The following is an 18,205-nucleotide window of genomic DNA, read 5'->3' as shown; positions in this document are numbered from 1 at the left end:
ACACCAAAAGAAAATGAACAAGTCCCTCCTGCATATATGAAGTTTACTTCAGACTTTAACTTATAAAAAAAAACAACTAAGTATAAATGCCAAAAGAAATTGTACAAGTCTTTCCCGCATATATGAAGTGTACTGCACAAATTTCAAAGTATCTGCGGTGTACATGCAGTGTACTATTTTCTTGTACAAGTCCCTCCTGCGTACATGCAGTGTACTCCTTAAATTTTCAGAGTCTGTGCTGCGTACTTGAAGTGTACTAGTGACCTCCTGCGTACATTCTGTGTACTCATCGAAATAGTACGTGGCATGTACGCGGCATGCGGTATATGTAAAATGTACTCCTCTGGCGTACTACTGTGTTCGCGGCATATACACAGCAAATACGCAGCATGTACGCCACAGAGGCTTGCTTCTGTAAGGGTCATCAAATCTGCAAAAAAGATCCTTTTGGAGCAAAGAATGCAACCAAGCAGAATAATAACAGACTCCGTTTGACTGAGTCTGTTTATGAGAGGTAATGAAATATGCAACATCTCTCATGCCCCCTCCCCCAGCACCAACTTAAGCGGAACTCAACTGAATGATCTCCATGATCCCAAAGAACCAGAAAATATCACAACACTGAATCCAAGTACAGGGAGACTTCTTACATAAGTCATGTACGAATTCATATATAGGCACATTTGATGGTCCATTTTGCAATTCTAAACATATTTTTGTATGATTTTAAAAGCCTTTTCTTTTTTTGGCTATAGCCAGTTATTGGCCGGGACTGGCCCTGTATACCCAATCATTATTTTTATTTTTTTTTGCAAAATAAGCAATAGAATTTTCTTTAAAAGCGGCTTAGCATATAAGAACTCATATGCAAAACAAAACTACCCAACTCTCATTCTGAGGCATGTAAATCAGTACCCAAATAACTTATCTAGAAATAAAACAAAGCATCTCTATGAACTATGGCGAGCATTAAGCTTTGGATGTGAGAAGTATTTTGAATGACATTATACAGATGAATTATTTGCAACAAGTAAGAACGTTGACAAGAAATTTGCGCATTTCGGCAATCATGTCAATAAAAAAACAACTTTTAAGTGGATAGACAAGTCAGTAAACGTGGCTGCTCAAAAACTTTGCATAACATAATGAATAGTTCAACAAATACAAGTAGTGATCAAGGATTGTTTGTTTGTTTATTTTTTTAAACATAAACATTATAAATTATTCCCCGGCACTGAAATGCATGGATACCCAGTTAAAGTAAAAATCATGGGTAACATGTTTTAGAATACAGTATTCAGTACAGCCAATACCCAATTCAAACAAAAATGATGGATAACAACAATCTTAGTCAACACAAAATGAAATCTGTCAGAAAAGATCCCTTTGAAACAGAGTGCAACCAAGCAATGTAATAGCATACTCGGTGGTGGTGTAGTAATTATTGTAATTTTTTTGTTTTTCTATGTCCGCAAAAAACTCCTTACCAGGTAGAGATACCTTAAAAGATACCTAAAATTTGAAAGAAACATCTATGTTATATTACAGAAAAGTGATCTTGGTTTTTCCCTATGGTCAATTATAAAAAAGTTACAATATAAGTTATTTATGTACTACTGCATGTTGTACTACAGAAAAGTGGTCTTGATTTTTCCCTACAACCAGTAATAAAAAAGTTACAATATAAGCTATTTATAGTAACAACAAAGGGAAGTAATTCTAAACTATGGACCTAGTTCTTGCGCATGAAACTCTGTCCCATGATGGTGTACAATTGTGCCAAGTTATATCAAAATTTCTCCATACATGAAGAAGAAATACTCTGGACAAAGTCATTGTTGTATCTGACCTTTGGCCAATAAGTGTGACCATGACCTTAGACATAGGGACCTGGTTCTTACGCCTGACACTCCGTCCCATGGTTGTGAACATTTGTGCCAAGTAACATCAAAATCCCTCCATGCATGAAGAAGAAATGCTCCCGACAAAGTTTTCATTCTTGTATCCTTTTATCTCTAAGTCTGACCTTGACCTTAGACCTAGGGACCTGGTTCTTGTGCATGACACTCTGTCTCATGATGTGAACAATTGTGCCAAGATACATCAAAATCCCTCTATGCATGAAGAAGATATGCTCTGGACAAAGTCAGTGGACGCCGCCCGCCCACCAGGGGCGTTCCCATAATATGTCCCGTTTTTTAAATGGGCATATAAAAATACTGTGAAAAATGGTACTGGTAGCTCCCTTGCTTGGCACTCAGCAAAGATGTGTATGAAGTAAACTTGTACATGCAGTCAAAATATGAACGTGCCATCTCCAAAATGTATCAGCAGGAAGTGAACTTGCATGTATTGTCAGGGTATATATGTCATTATGGCTGGTTTAGGAGTCACTGCATTTTGAAATTTTACAAAATGCCGATACTAATAAAACACATGTCCGGATAGTTTTCAAAATTTTCAAGGGACAATGATGCGAACCTGCTCTTGCTGTCAGGATATACATATACTATACTTTTTACTAACATTTTTCGAGCACATGTACTTACTGTTATGGGAACTATTGTCAAGATGAACATGTACATTGTTAAGCTATTGAGTTAAAAGTAAAGTAAAGTTAAGTAAAGTTTCTTGTTTAACGTAGGTAGTCGACGGAAGTCCCCACCTGGAACGGATGAAACAACTTATTTCCAGCAGAGCACACAGCAGGCGTCATATTTACCTCCCCAGCACTGACAGTCTAGGCCAGTACTACTGGAAACAGTACCAATTTAAGTACTGCACTGAACACAAGTCCGGATCATCAGCCGCAACCGGGAATTGAACCCGGACCACTGGCATTGTAGTGCTACCTGCTAACCACTGCACCACTGACTCCCTTATGGCCTTAGAATTATTTACATATCACAATATATTGCCCTTATAGCAATGAGAAGATACACAAGAAACTCTATCTCTGATATTTATCAAATTATCTCCCAGCTTTTGTCTTTAGTTTTTGCTTAATTTTATTTATAGCTAAATTATACAATGGTTAGTAGTATTTGTCTGCAGTACTTATTTCAGTCATGCAAATATGATATTTCTGTTTAAGCATAATATAACGTTTGCTTAAGTATATGTCTTACTTCTATACTTCGTTTTCTGGTAAATTCAGAATTGTTGTGCTTTGATCCATGAAATAGTCATGTATACGGTTCTGATATAGATGACAAGAGGGTCATGATGACCCTGAATCGCTCACCTGAGTAATATGAGCCGCATGTTTAAAATGGCAAACTGATGCTAAATATTAGAAAGTAGGTCAGTAGGTCACATTCATGGTCACTGAAAGTCAGTTTTAAGATCAGTGTGCAAAACTGTACATGTCATCCAAATTTCAAGGCTGTATCTTAAAATAACAAGACAGCAGGTCAGTAGGTCAAGGTCACAGTCAGTAGGTCAAGGCCACAGTCAGTAGGTCAAGGTCACAGTCAGTAGGTCAAGGCCACAGTCAGGAGGTAATCATAATTACAGTCTAGTAAATATGATCTGATAATTTTTTAAGTATTTATTCCTATATAACTCATATAACAAGTGACCCCCAGGGCCTCTTTTCACCCCAGGGGCATAATTTGAACAATCTTGTTAGAGATCCACTAGGCAATGCTACATACTAAATATCAATTAAAGGCCTAGGCCTTGAACTTTCAGACAAGAAGATTTTTTTCCCCTTATATAAGTATATGTAAAATTTGGGACCCCCAGGGCAGGGCCTCTTTCCACCCCAGGGACATAATTTGAACATTCTTGTTAGAGATCCACTAGGCAATGCTACATACTAAATATCAAAGGCCTAGGCCTTGAACTTTCAGACAAGAAGATTTTCTTTCCCTATATAAGTCTATGTTAAATTTGGGACCCCCAGCGCAGGGCCTCTTTTCATCCCGGGGGCACAATTTGAACAATTTTGGTAGAGGACCACAAGACAATGCAACATACCAAATATCAAAACCTAGGCCTTGCAGTTTCAGGCAAGAAGATTTTTAAAGTTTTTTTCCTATGTAAGTCTATGTAAAACTTGAGACCCCCAGGACAGGGCCTCTTTTCACCTCAGGGTTATAATTTGAATAATTTTGGTAGAGGACCACAAGGCAATGCTACATACCAAATATCAAAGGCCTAGGTCTTGTGGTTTTAGACAAGAAGATTTTTAAAGTTTTTTTCTATATAAGTCTATGTAAAACTTGTGACCCCCGGGGCGGGGCCTCTTTTCACCCCAGGGGCACAATTTGAACAATCTTCATAGAGGACCATTAGATGATGTCACATGCTAAATACCAAGGCTCTATGCCTTGCGATTTTGGACAAGAAGATTTTTAAAGTTTTTCCTTTCTGTAGCCATTGCAACCAGAGTTCTGCATGGAATTCAATTTTTTGAACAATTTTGAAAGGGAGCCATCCAAAGATCACTCCTGTGAAGTTTGGTATAATTCTGCCTAGTGGTTTTCAAGATGAAGATTTTTTTAGAAAATGTTGACGGACAGACGACGGGCATTGAGCGGTCACAAAAGCTCACCATGAGCCTTTGGCTCAGGTGAGCTAAAAAGTCAAAATTGAAGACGCATAAAGGGCAAAAACAAGCATTTGAAATAACAGACTTAGCTAAGCAATTGCTTAAGTTTTTTCGTGAAATTGGGCCAAGTTATTTGTCCTACATACCAAAACTGGCACACCGTGTCTATGCAGGTGTTTAATGTCCTACACACTTTCTGCGTCCAGGTAATTTATCTATTGACACGAAAATGTATGTAGATTGAATCAAAGTTGTTTTATGCATTCTACACATCCAAATGCCTATGGAACTGGTTCATGGCCAATCACGACCAGGAGAAAAAACATGCAATAGACATGGTCTGCTAACAGTCTTGGAAAATATTTTTCGTCGGCAAACACGGCCGAAATTCTTTCAACATAATTAAGTTTCATAGATTCCCTCCCTTTTACAGCTGTTCAAAACTGAAAAAACATGACACGAAGTTTCTCTCCAGAACATTAAAATAACTTACCGTTGCCGCAATGGAAACAACAGCTCTTGTCAAAGGACTCAGTCGCCTGCATTCAACCATGTATAGTTTTCTAAAAATCTGAAATGAAAATTTTTTTTGTGAACCTGAACCATTTGTCTGTGCTTTTTATTGTAAAGAATGTCACAGTTTTAAAACTTGCATATTTTCATCAATTATTTCAAAATTTGTTAATTATTACAAAATAAAAATACAACTGACTTATTTTAACTTATTAAACATTTCGCACAGAGACAACCATCTACACCCCACCCCTTTCTACCACCAGTGATGTCAATTCTGCCAAAAGAAATTTATACAAAAAGCACTTTGTAACATCTTATGACCCCGCTCGCTGCAAGGCCTCAGGATGGCCTAAGGTCATCATTTTTTTTACAATCTATGACCTCCGAAATAACTGACAGTATTCCTGAAGACCAATGTGACTGTAGCAGTAACTTTCGAAAACAGCTGTACATGCTGAAGAGCGTCGCCATGACTGACTCTGCAATTCTGATTGGTCAAACGTAGATTTCACACTATGTCAGATAGAGTCCATGAAGAGAATTCTTCGAGAAAAAAGAAACTTCAGTCGGTCACTCCCTATCAGTTTCTATTTCACAAAGAATTTACTTAATAAACTCTATCTATAACATTATAAGGTTAAGGCCCAATTTCCCTTTATGGAAACCATCATAGTTTTGGAAAACTGACTTATTTTCGTGGACAGACATCCCACTTTCAGCTAGGGATTTTACAACTGGCAGATTTCAAGAAAACATGTGATGTTTCCTGAATCTAAGGGAGACAACCTTCGGTTGGTTTGTGGGACACCAAAATTTCGCTATCTACTACCTTTAGTAATTTCGATTGTTAAAGCTACTTGCCCAAAGGTTGGGTGAAATTTTTCAACATGTTCATTTCTGCAAAAGTTTTGCAAAGAATATGACACAGAAAAATGATAAAGTGGGTGTAAGTAAAAGTTTGATATTGGTAAAAATGCAAGAAGAATGTAAATTTTCTGCTTTATTTCAATAGCATTACAACAGTTTGCTACCCTCAACACATTTTTGGTTATTTATAAGAATATCTTGCAAAAATCTTATGTCAATAAGTTTCTGTTTGTACCACTAATCACTTTTAGAGTTAGAATTTTTGAGTGAAATATTTTTTCGCCATAACTGTGTGGTGTATAACTGCGAATATTGCACATTCTGTATCTGTTGTTCATTCACGTTTCGCTTACATGTGCGCACGGTACATGATGGAAGATTGTTCAATATGAAAAGTATCCATAACAGTGCATTTTAGGTGAGAAATGTGTGACTGAAACAGACTAGTATATTTTCCCGTTTTGGTTTCCATTGTATACAATGACATTTTCTGTCTGGTTTGGTGCAAGGCCGGATTGACTTTTTAACATAACGTAATTGAGTTACAATGACTTAGATCATGAGGAAAACTAACTGTTTTGCAAAATAACATCTATTTTGTATTTTAACAAATCTTTAATCATTACACTGTGTCTACTTGAAGCCTTCTTGTTACTTCAGTTATTGTATAAATGGTATGAAACAATGGCAATGTGTTTATTACCTTCATGAGTGTCTGTGTGTCGTGCGCCCTGAAGAACCTCCTGAGGAAGGCAATATGTTCGTCTGGAGCACTGTATTCGGAGTGTAGAACAGGAAGACTGCTCACTATCTTGTTGGCATCTGTAACATCATTGTAATCAATTGCAGTTACCCAACTGTTAGCTGTCTAAGCATGATGCTTTTAAAGGTGAAACTAGAAGTTAATTCAAAGTCTTTCTAAAGGCATTCATCTACTTTCTGCATTTTGGAAAATTTCAGCATTTCCGTTCTTTCCAAACATGTGATGACATAGGAACGTTCGTATGAACATCTCAAGTAAGCTCATGATTGTTGTGTAAAACATTTAATAACTTATCTGCAATAAACATTGTCTGTTGAAGCAATTTTAGGACGTGAGCTGGATTATATTGTTTTTAAGTAATTCTAATACCCCCACCCCACACACTTCTACTTTTCTTTTTTTCAATGTCAAGTTGTTTCCCATAATGAGTACCCCAATCTGCATTACACTCGGTTTGATTGAGTATGTTATTGAGAGGTAATGAAATTTGCAACACCCCTCATTCACACTAGTTTTTAAAAAGCGGAATTCTATTAGAGTCAAATTAAATGAACTTCATGATGACATTCGTACAAATGCTTACAATGCTGGACACGATTTATTCTGCCTTTGCAACCAGTGTAGAATCATGATCAGCCTGCATATCTGTGCAGTCTGATCATGATCTGCACTGTTCGCTATTCAGTCAATATCTTTTTGGTAAGCACCCCTTTTAACAGTTAATGGTACTGTCCAAATTGAAGGATGGACAAGTTCATTTTAGAAATTTAGCAGGGTAAGGGTTAAAACATATGCTGAAAGTCACTCTTGCAATCTATGAAATATGACTTTTCAGTGTAATCAAACGCATTGTAGAACAATCATTGATCAACTGTTTCATCATGAACTCATATTTCCATACCAAAAAAACAAGAACATTCTGATTGATTAAGGTTTTATTTCTTTGGGTGTAGAGTCACACTGACATGATTTAGGTAATATGCTGACTTTTCCAGCTTTTGATGACGGAGGAAGGTATGCGTGGGCGACATAATTTAGGTTATATGGTGTCTGACTTTTCCAGCTTTTGATGGTGGAGGAAGGCATGCGTGGGTGACATAATTTAGGTTATATGGTGTCTGACTTTTCCAGCTTTTGTTGGTGGAGGAAGGCATGCATGGGCAGTCACATTGTTAGAACGACCAACCTTATGTAAGCAAGCTGAATACCTCTTCACATAGTTAGAACGACCAACCTTATGTAAGCCAGCTGAATACCTCTTCACATAGTTAGAACGACCAACCTTATGTAAGCCAGCTGAATACCTCTTCACATAGTTAGAACGACCAACCTTATGTAAGCCAGCTGAATACCTCTTCACATAGTTAGAACGACAACCTTATGTAAGCCAGCTGAATACCTCTTCACATAGTTAGAACGACCAACCTTATGTAAGCCAGCTGAATACCTCTTCAAATAGTTAGAACGACCAACCTTATGTAAGCCAGCTGAATACCTCTTCACATAGTTTGAACGACCAACCTTATGTAAGCCAGCTGAATACCTCTTCACATAGTTAGAACGACAACCTTACGTAAGCCAGCTGAATACCTCTTCACATAGTTAGAACGACAACCTTACGTAAGCCAGCTGAATACCTCTTCACATAGTTAGAACGACCAACCTTATGTAAGCCAGCTGAATACCTCTTCACATAGTTAGAACGACAACCTTATGTAAGCCAGCTGAATACCTCTTCACATAGTTAGAACGACAACCTTATGTAAGCCAGCTGAATACCTCTTCACATGAAGAAAGTTTCGAAACCAAGTCAGTGAGGGGCAAGTGATTCAAGTCAGAAATCTTAAACACTCCACCAGTAGTTAAATAAACTTTCCGATTTCAGTTTTACAGTATATATATCTCAAAAAACTATGTGACCCAGAGTCATCAAACCTCGCAGGATTATCATTCACCTGATGGTTTAATTCGGATTTCACACAGCCAAACCAGAGTTGTGGCCCTATATGCATAAAAAAGGGCCTTAAAAGTTTCAAACCTCACACGATTGTCATTCATCATGTGCTATTGTGCACCTGCTGTTTTGATTGGGATTTTACACAGCCAGACCAGACTTACGGTCCTTAATTTCGTCAAAATATGCATAGAAAGGTCCTCAAAGTTTGAGTCGCATGTATCTAAGAAGTATTGGACCTTGGGTTATGAAACATTATTAGATCGGAGTTATGGCCCTTCATTTAGTTGAAAATATGCTGTGCCCCTTGTGTACTGTTTGGGATTTCACTCAGCCATTCCAGAGTTATGGTCCTTGACTTAGTGAACCATGATGGTCCTGAATCGCTCACCTATCCCCACATGACCCAGGTTGAACTGAGTATGACGTCATTATTTCTATTATTTGACATAGTGACCTAGTTTTTGAGCACATGTGACCTAGATATCATCAAGATAAAAAATTCTGACCAATTTTCATGAAGATCCATTGAAAAATATGGCCTCTAGAGAGGTCACAAGGTTTTTCTAATATTTGACCTAATGGCCCAGTTACAAACCTGACCTAGATATCATCAAGGTAAACATTCTCACCAATTTTCATGAAGATCTCGTGAAAAATATGGCCTCTAGAGAGGTCACAAGGTTTTTCTATTTTTTGACCTACTGACCTAGTTTTTGACCGCACATGACCCAGTTACAAAACTGACCTAGATATCATCAAGCTGAACATTCTCACCAATTTTCATGAAGATCCGTTGAGAAATATGGTCTCTAGAGAAGTCACAAGGTTTTTTCTATTTTTAGACCTACTGACCTAGTATTTAAACCCACGTGACCCAGTTTCGAACTTGACTTTGATATCATCAAGGTGAACATTCTCACCAATAATCATGAAGATCTCATGAAAAATATGGTCTCTAGAGAGGTCACAAGGTTTTTCTATTTTTAGATCTACTGACCTAGTTTTTAACTCCACGTGACCCAGTTTTGAACTTGACCTATATATCTTCAAGGTAAACACTCTGACCAATTTTCATGAATATCCATTGAAAAATATCGCCTCTAGAGAGGTCACAAGGTTTTCCTATTTTTAGACCTACTGACCTAGTTTTTGACTGCACGTGACCCAGTTTCAAACCTGAACTAGATATCATCAAGGTGAACATTCTGACCAATTTTCATGAAGATCCATTGAGAAATATGGCCTCTAGAGAGGTCACAAGGTTTTTCTATTTTTAGATCTACTGACCTAGTTTTTGACCCACATGACCCAGTTTCGAACTAACCTAGATATCATCAAGGTGAACATTCTGACCAATATTCATGAAGATCTCATGAAAAATATGGCCTCTAGAGAGGTCACAAGGTTTTTCTATTTTTAGATCTACTGACCTAGTTTTTAACCCACATGACCCAGTTTCGAACTGACCTAGATACATCAAGGTGAACATTCTCACCAATTTTCATGAAGATCCATTGAGAAATATGGCCTCTAGAGAGGTCACAAGGTTTTTCTATTTTTAGACCTAATGACCTAGTTTTTGACCCCACGTGACCCAGTTTCAAACTTGACCTAGATATTATCAAGGTAAACATTCTGACCAATATTCATGAAGATCTCATGAAAAATATGGCCTCTAGAGAGGTCACAAGGTTTTTCTATTTTTAGACCTACTGACCTAGTTTTTGAACCCACGTAACCCAGTTTCGAACCTGACCTAGATATCATTAAGGTGAACATTCTGACCAATTTTCATAAAGATCTTATGAAATATATGGCCTCTAGAGAGGTCACAAGGTTTTTCTATTTTTAGACCTACTGACCTAGTTTTTGATGGCACGTGACCCAGTTTCGAACTTGACCTAGATATCATCAAGATGAACATTCTGACCAACTTTCATAAAGATCCCATGAAAAATGTGACCTCTAGAGTGGTCACAAGCAAAAGTTTACGGACGCACGGACGCACGGATGGACGACGGACGACGGACACCGCGCGATCACAAAAGCTCACCTTGTCACTTTGTGACAGGTGAGCTAAAAATACACACAACGTGCTTAAAAATTTGTGTTGCATATATCTTAAAAATAGTCACGAAACTATATAAAAATATTATTTATGAATTTATGCACCTGGATTTTGTTTTGGATTTCTCTCTGCAAGAGTTATGGGCCTGGGGCCACTATCTTGAAGCTACCTTAAGTCCTAAGATGTTCATAAAGGGTTTGTAAGGTATTCGTAGCAGATATTTCCTCTATCTTGGAAGCCTCATTATTTACGACACTTCGTAAATGTCCTTGTAAGTTGTGGCTGAAAAATCCACCCCTTAGCGTTCTCGTAGCGTATAAAAACTTACATTTTTCGACCCATCTGAAGATAAATCTGTTTGTTTCTTATTGTCGGTACCCCGCTGAAACTAGCGGAAATATATTTATTGAAGTTGTCTTTTCATCCATTCGTGTCAACGAACATGAATTTAATTCGTATGGATGGATAAATTTAATGCTTTTAATCTGTTTTTACAGATGAAAACGCACAGGTTTTGTGCCCCCACAACAGAGTGGAGGGGCATATAGATTTGGTATTGTGCATCCTGCCGTCCGTCTGTCCATGGGTCTGTCCATCGGAATTTTGTGACGCGCCTAGCTCAAAAAGTATTCGATATGAATAGATGAAATCTTGCAAGACTATATATGTATAGTTACAACAAGAGGACCATGATGGTCCTGAATCGCTCACCTGCCCCCACATGAACTGAGTATGACGTCGTTTTTTTCTATTATTTGACATAGTGACCTAGTTTTTGAGCTCATGTGACCTACTTCTGAACTTGACCTAAATATCATCAAGATAAAAATTCTGACCAATTTTCATGAAGATCCATTGAAAAATATGGCCTCTATAGAGGTCACAAGGTTTTTCTATTATTTGACATAATAACCTAGTTTTTGAAGGCATGTGACCCAGTTAAGTACTTGACCTAGATATCATCAAGGTGAACATTCTCACCAATTTTCATGAAGATCTCATGAAAAATATGGCCTCCAGAGAGGTCACAAGGTTTTTCTATTTTTAGACATACTGAGCTAGTTTTGACCGAATGTGACCCAGTTTCAAACTTGACCTAGATATCATAAAGGTGAACATTCTCACTAATTTTCATGAAGATCCATTGAAAAATATGGCCTCTAGAGAGGTCAAAAGGTCTTTCTATGTTGAGACCTAGTGACCTAGTTTTTGACCGCAGTTGACCCAGTTTCGAAACTGACCTAGATATCACCAAGATGAACGTTCAGACCAACTTTCATACAGATCCCATGAAAACTATGGCCTCTAGAGTGGTCACAAGGTTTTTCTATTATTTGACCTACTGACCTAGTTTTTGACCGCATGTGACCCAGTTTCAAACTTGATCTAGATATTATCAAGATGAACATTCTGACCAATTTTCATGCAGATCCCATGAAAAATATGGCCTCTACAGTGGTCACAAGGTTTTTTCTATTATTTGACCTACTGACGTAGTTTTTGAACGCACGTAACCCAGTTTCAAACTTGACCTACATATCATCAAGATGAACATTCTGACCAATTTTCATACAGATCCCATGAAAAATATGACCTCCAGAGAGGTCAGAAGGTTTTTCTATTATTTGACCTAATGACCTAGTTTTGGACCGCACGTAACCCAGTTTCAAATTTGACCTAGATATCATTAAGCTGAACATTCTGCCCAATTTTCATGAAGATCCCATGAAAAATATGGCCTCTAGGGAGGTCACAAGAATTTTCTATTTTTAGACCTACTGACCTAGCTTTGGACCGCAGTTAATCCAATTTAGGATTTGACCTAGATATCATCAAGATGAACATTTTGACCAATTTTCATGCAGATCCCATGAATAATATGGCCTCTACAGAGGTCACAAGGTTTTTCTATTATTTGACCTACTGACCTAGTTTTGGATCGAACGTGACCCAGTTTCAAACCTGACCTAAATATTATCAAGATAAACATTCTGACCAACTTTCATGCAGATCCCATGAAAAATATGACCTCTAGAGAGGTCACAATGATTTTCTATTATTTGACCTACTGATCTAGTTTTTGACCGCAGTTGACCCGGTTTGAAACTTGACCTAGATATCATCAAGATGAACATTCTGATCAATTTTCATGCAGTTCCAATGAAAAATACGGCCTCTACAGAGGTCACAAGGTTTTTCTATTATTTGACCTACTGACCTAGTTTTGGACTGCATGTGGCCCAGTTTCAAACTTGACCTACACATCATCAAGATGAACATTCTGACCAATTTTCATGCAGATTCCATGAAAAGTATGACCTCCAGAGAGGTCACAAGGATTTTCTATTATTTGACCTAGTGACCTAGTTTTTGATGGCACGTGACCCAGTTTCGAACTTGACCTAGATATCATCAAGGTGAACATTCAGACCAACTTTCATGAAGATCTTGTGAAAAATATGGCCTCTAGAGAGGTCACAGGCTTTTTCTAATTTTAGACCTACTGACCTAGTTTTTGATGGCATATGACCCAGTTTCAAACTTGACCTAGATATCATCAAGGTGAACATTCTGACCAACTTTCATAAAGATCCCATTAAAAATGTGACCTCTAGAGTGGTCACAAGCAAAAGTGTACGGACGGACTCATGGGCGAACGACGGACGCAGCGCGATCACAAAAGCTCACCTTGTCACTTTGTGACAGGTGAGCTAAAAAACCACTTCTGTCCGATTTTTTGACAGTAAATATTTCACAATAAGAGTCGCCGCCTGAGAAAGTAACAAGATCAAAAACAGGCTGAAACGTCTATATAGATTAAAGATATATAGAGGATATTACACTAGTGTCTTTTCATATTGAATTTATTAAACGAGTTGAATAAAATGATAAAATGTGAGGCTGTACTGAGCATTTTATCAATCTGATTCAACGAATCAAATAAAATCAATGTGGAAAGTAACAAATGAAATATTCTTTTTATCACAGATTAGCTTTTCCTGTCGAAACATTAAAATTTCTACTTTCTTTAACTATTATAAACAAGTCAATTTGACCAACGTCTCCTACACTTTAAACGACGTCGACATGAACTTTTTATCTAAGCTTTATTACACTAGTGTATTATCATTTTTATGTAATGGCTTTATTACATATGATAAATTGATATTTAAAATTGAATGCTACACGCAGATCCCCGCCCAGCTAGCATAATACATAGAACACACAAGATCTCAAAGTAGGTTCGAATACCTGGCAAGGCGTTCTTGTTCTCCATGATTATTGGCTAAAGACAATATATCTAAGGTCATTCATTCTCCATCTCTGACTTATGAGGGGGAGTTGCCAGGCATTTGTGGAGAACAGCTTAAGACTTGTAAGGAACCCGGGGATATTAATGCAGTTAACTGACTGATTTTATCACAGAAAAAGGCGTGAAACTCTACTTCTCATCAAAAGTTTGACATTGTTTATTGCAAACTCCGACAGTGTTCTTTGCCTTATCGGCGCAGTAGATTGTTTTGACAACACTCCTGTGCAGATGTTAGGTATTTTAAGGCAAAGTCGATACAGTTGAAAAGATGTTTAGTAGAAAGGTTCTTTGAATACAATTTATGTATGAAATTTGTTCTTTAAATACCCTAGTCTAAAATAATGCCATACATTCCTTACAAAACTTGGTATATGTGACCAAAAGTTTAGAGTTTAAGTTGAGCGTAACTCTACATTTTAGAAGTCATTGCTGAATAAATATTAGACAATTGTTTTTCAGAACAGGTTATTTTATTGCGGAATAAAGTCTGATGAAATGTAAATACTTTTTAGTAGGCATTATACCATTGCAAGTGATAAAATTCACTTAATATGGACATATTTCCCATGATGTTTAGCAACAGACAGCTTGTGGGCTATCAGATACACGTGCAGTTGGTCGAAAATTAAGACGTCACAAAATGGATTATCCACAACTTGATATCGTAACTAACTAAAAATACCTTAAGCTACGAACCCTTTACGAGGGTGTTAAGAGGTGTTTGGAGATAGCTGAATACTGCTACCTTAGTCTTACCTTAGGTTCATCATAAATCATACCTTAACTTACGATACGAATAAGTTTTCGAGATAGTGGCCCCTGGACTTAATCAAAAGTATGCAGTAAGTGCATAAAAGTTTGTGTCACATGTATCTCGAAAAGTTTGACCTAGAGACTTGAAATGTTAGAGGATTGTTATACATCATATGAAGTTGCACATCTGGTGTCCTGTTTAAGTTTTCAGAGAGCAAGATCAGGTTTATAGTACTTGACTTGGTGAAAAAGACACATAAAGTGCTTTAACGTTTGTGTTGCATATACATGTATCTTAAAAACATATTTCTTCCAGAGTCTTTGAACCATGTACAGTGGCAGGAAGTGGAGGCGCCAGTGTCCTATGGTCACAAAACTAGTTTTCAGATGTAAACAAACCGTATATATTTTGGTAACATATCTTACAACAAGAATCAATTTGGGAAAAAGGCATGTTATTATAATTACTGAAAAGCTTGGTTTAAATGCTCATTTTTTTAAACATTTAAAGTAAACAAGTATATCTATAATTTTATATTTGATGAGATATTTGTCAAGCACACTTTCCTGTAAACAAATTATTATGTGATTTTCTGTTTAATAGAATATTTTTTATTTTTCACTTTGACAATTTATGTAAGAACAAACAACATTTGTTAAGTTTTAATTGTTTAAAATAAATGGGCAATTTATATATCGGTTACGTATTTCATATAAGTAAATGTAAAAAAAGATACGCCTTTGGATTTGTAATTTCTGATAATTATTTAAACTAATAAATGTTCTTTGAAGGGAAATAAAATAGTTATAGTTGTTACTTCTGTTACTTCTAAGAAGGGCACATATTAAAACATATGCAAAATGTTTATTTCTTATCAAATAAATGTCATGTAAATTATAATAATGATAAGAAGTTATTTGAGACAATACAATCAATTTTATTCATGCCAAAAGATTAAATGTATTTCTGTAAAATAAACAGTTTCTATACAACTTAAAATATTAAACAAAACCTGGCATTTCCCAGTGTAAAAGCAACATTTTGTGCAATAGTAAAATACAATAAATTTAGCTCAACTTTGCAGTATTCACTTCATGATTAACTTGTTGCTTTAATTAATTGCTATACACTCAACAAAATTCCTAATCGGTCAGTTTATATTGTATTACTATTTTGTTAATAATGCATGTATTTACAAGAAATTTCACATACCAACATTTTAATAGGTACTGCAGGAATACATAGAAATGTGACATTTGATATTTTAGTAACGTATTTTATGTAAGTTACATCAAAGAATCCATTACTATAGAGTATAATATATATTAACAAGAGTGCCAGAATGTCACAATATACGCCTGTCACAGCAAATTTCTTTACTCTAGCTGCTGTATTGCAAATGAATTTTAATTTTGTGGTTGTTTAGTAATCATTGTAAGTCTTTCGTTTTCGTAAGTCCACAATAAAAATTCCTTACCAGGTAGAGAGACCTTAAAATACACCTAAAATTTGAAAGTAACATCTATGTTGTACCACAGAAAAGTGGTCTTGGTTTTTCCCTATGGTCAATTATAAAAAAGTTACAATATAAGTTATTTATAGTAACAACTAAAGGAAGTTAATCTTTAAAAAAAAAAAATCCCAAAAAAAATTGTAAGTCCACATAAAAATCTTTATCAGGAAGAGATTGGTCAAAATACACCTCAAAATTGGATGTAGCATGCATGTCGTACTACAGAAAAGTGGTCTCGATTTTTCACTACGACTAATAATGAAGAAGTTACAATATAAGCTATTTATAGTAACAATAAAGGGAAGTAATTCTAAAGAAAGGAACTGTGCATGACACTTTCTCTCATGATGGTGTATAATTGTGCCAAGTTACATCAAAATCCCTCCATGCATAAAGAAGAAATGCTTCGGACAAAGTCATTCTTGTATCTAACCTTTGGCCTCTTAAGTGTGACCTGTTAGACCTAGGGACCTGGTTCTTGCGCACGACACTTCATCTCATGGTGGTGAACATTTGAGCCAAGTTATATCAAAATCCCTCTATGCATGAAGAAGAAATGCTCCGGACAAGGTTTTCATTCTTGTATCCTTTGACCTCTAAGTGTGACCTTGACCCTAGACCTAGGGACCTGGTTCTTGTGCACGACACTCCACCTCATGATGGTGAACATTTGTGACAAGTTATATCAAAATCCCTCTATGCATGAAGAAAGAATGCTCTGGACAAAGTTTTCATTCTTGTATCCTTTGACCTCTAAGTGTGACCTTGACCTAGGGACCTGGTTCTTGCGCACGACACTCCGCCTCATGGTGGTGAACATTTGTGACAAGTTATATCAAAATCCCTCTATGCATGAAGAAGAAATGCTCCGGACAGTGTTCATTCTTGTATCCTTTGACCTCTAAGTGTGACCTTGACCTTAGATCTTTTTCATATTTTGACAATTGAACTGGCCACCATCTTGACACACTTTTCCATTGTCCGTGTGTTCAGGCTATTTTTTCATATACCAATAAAAAACAATAAATCCAAATAAATTTAAAATACTGAAAATGCTGTAAATCCATTTTCTAACCCTTCTCCGCCCGTTAAATTGAGCTGTACTTAAAAATTACGTCATAGCCGTTAAGTAAAAAGTAGATGGCACAATAGTTAAACGTAGGTGATCAAACTGGGCCATAATAATTGAAGTAATGGCATACTGACACAGTCCTTTGACACCTATCGACTCTGTAGTATGCCATGTCAAAAAGTATACGGCATAATTAATGCAGATTGGAAGTTTAGAACAGCTAAACACATCTCATATGATATTCAATCATTTTATATTCTGTTCAGGTTTTACTTTCTAATTCATTGTACAATTGAGGCCAAATACCTGGATCAATATATTGCTGTGTTTTCAATGACAGGGTTACAGGCATTATGGGAAGTCTCGTGATACATCATGGAGGGCATCCAGCTTTCCTGGTACACCTTCTCTCATCTGAAATATATAGGGTATTCTAACATTAAACAAGAGAACCACAGTGACCCTAAATCGGTCAGCTGAACTTAATATGTATTTAGCACTGAATCATAATGGAAAGTGACCTCCCCTTAATTTTGTTACGCCATTTGTAAATAGAGACGCTAACAATCGAGAACTTATAACAAATCTCCATTAACGGTTAGTAGACTTACCTTATTACCATTTATTACATTTAGAAAGGTCCTAAACCTGCATATCATAAGCTTGATTTGAATCAAAATACGTTTTCAATGTATATTTGGCCAATATTTGAGTTGTTTCAATAGACGCTCTATACGGTAATATAGTCAGGCGCTCATTACGATATAAGTACTATACAAGTCAATGTAAATCATTAGCCAATCAGAATAAGGCGAAAGAGGGCGCTG

General features: G+C 36.5%; 1 protein-coding gene across 3 annotated transcripts in view; it reads right to left on the bottom strand.

Moving 5' to 3' along the window:
• LOC123538129 (MAGUK p55 subfamily member 7-like) overlaps positions 1–18,205 on the bottom strand; it is a 105,284-nt gene that overhangs the window by 62,043 nt on the left and 25,036 nt on the right. For all 3 annotated transcript variants that reach the window (XM_053529614.1, XM_053529612.1, XM_053529613.1), the window contains exons 2-4: positions 17,685–17,792; positions 6,642–6,760; positions 5,049–5,126 (exon numbers count right to left, since the gene is read on the bottom strand). In XM_053529614.1, coding sequence (XP_053385589.1) covers positions 5,049–5,126; positions 6,642–6,760; positions 17,685–17,730 — 243 coding nt within the window. In that variant the 5' untranslated portion in view covers positions 17,731–17,792. The remainder of the gene's footprint in view (positions 1–5,048; positions 5,127–6,641; positions 6,761–17,684; positions 17,793–18,205) is intronic.

This window comes from Mercenaria mercenaria, chromosome 18 (genome assembly GCF_021730395.1).
Source record: "Mercenaria mercenaria strain notata chromosome 18, MADL_Memer_1, whole genome shotgun sequence".
In the NCBI taxonomy this organism is placed as follows: domain Eukaryota; kingdom Metazoa; phylum Mollusca; class Bivalvia; order Venerida; family Veneridae; genus Mercenaria; species Mercenaria mercenaria.
Note: the sequence above shows the minus strand (reverse complement) of the source record. Positions and strands in the feature narration are given on the sequence as shown.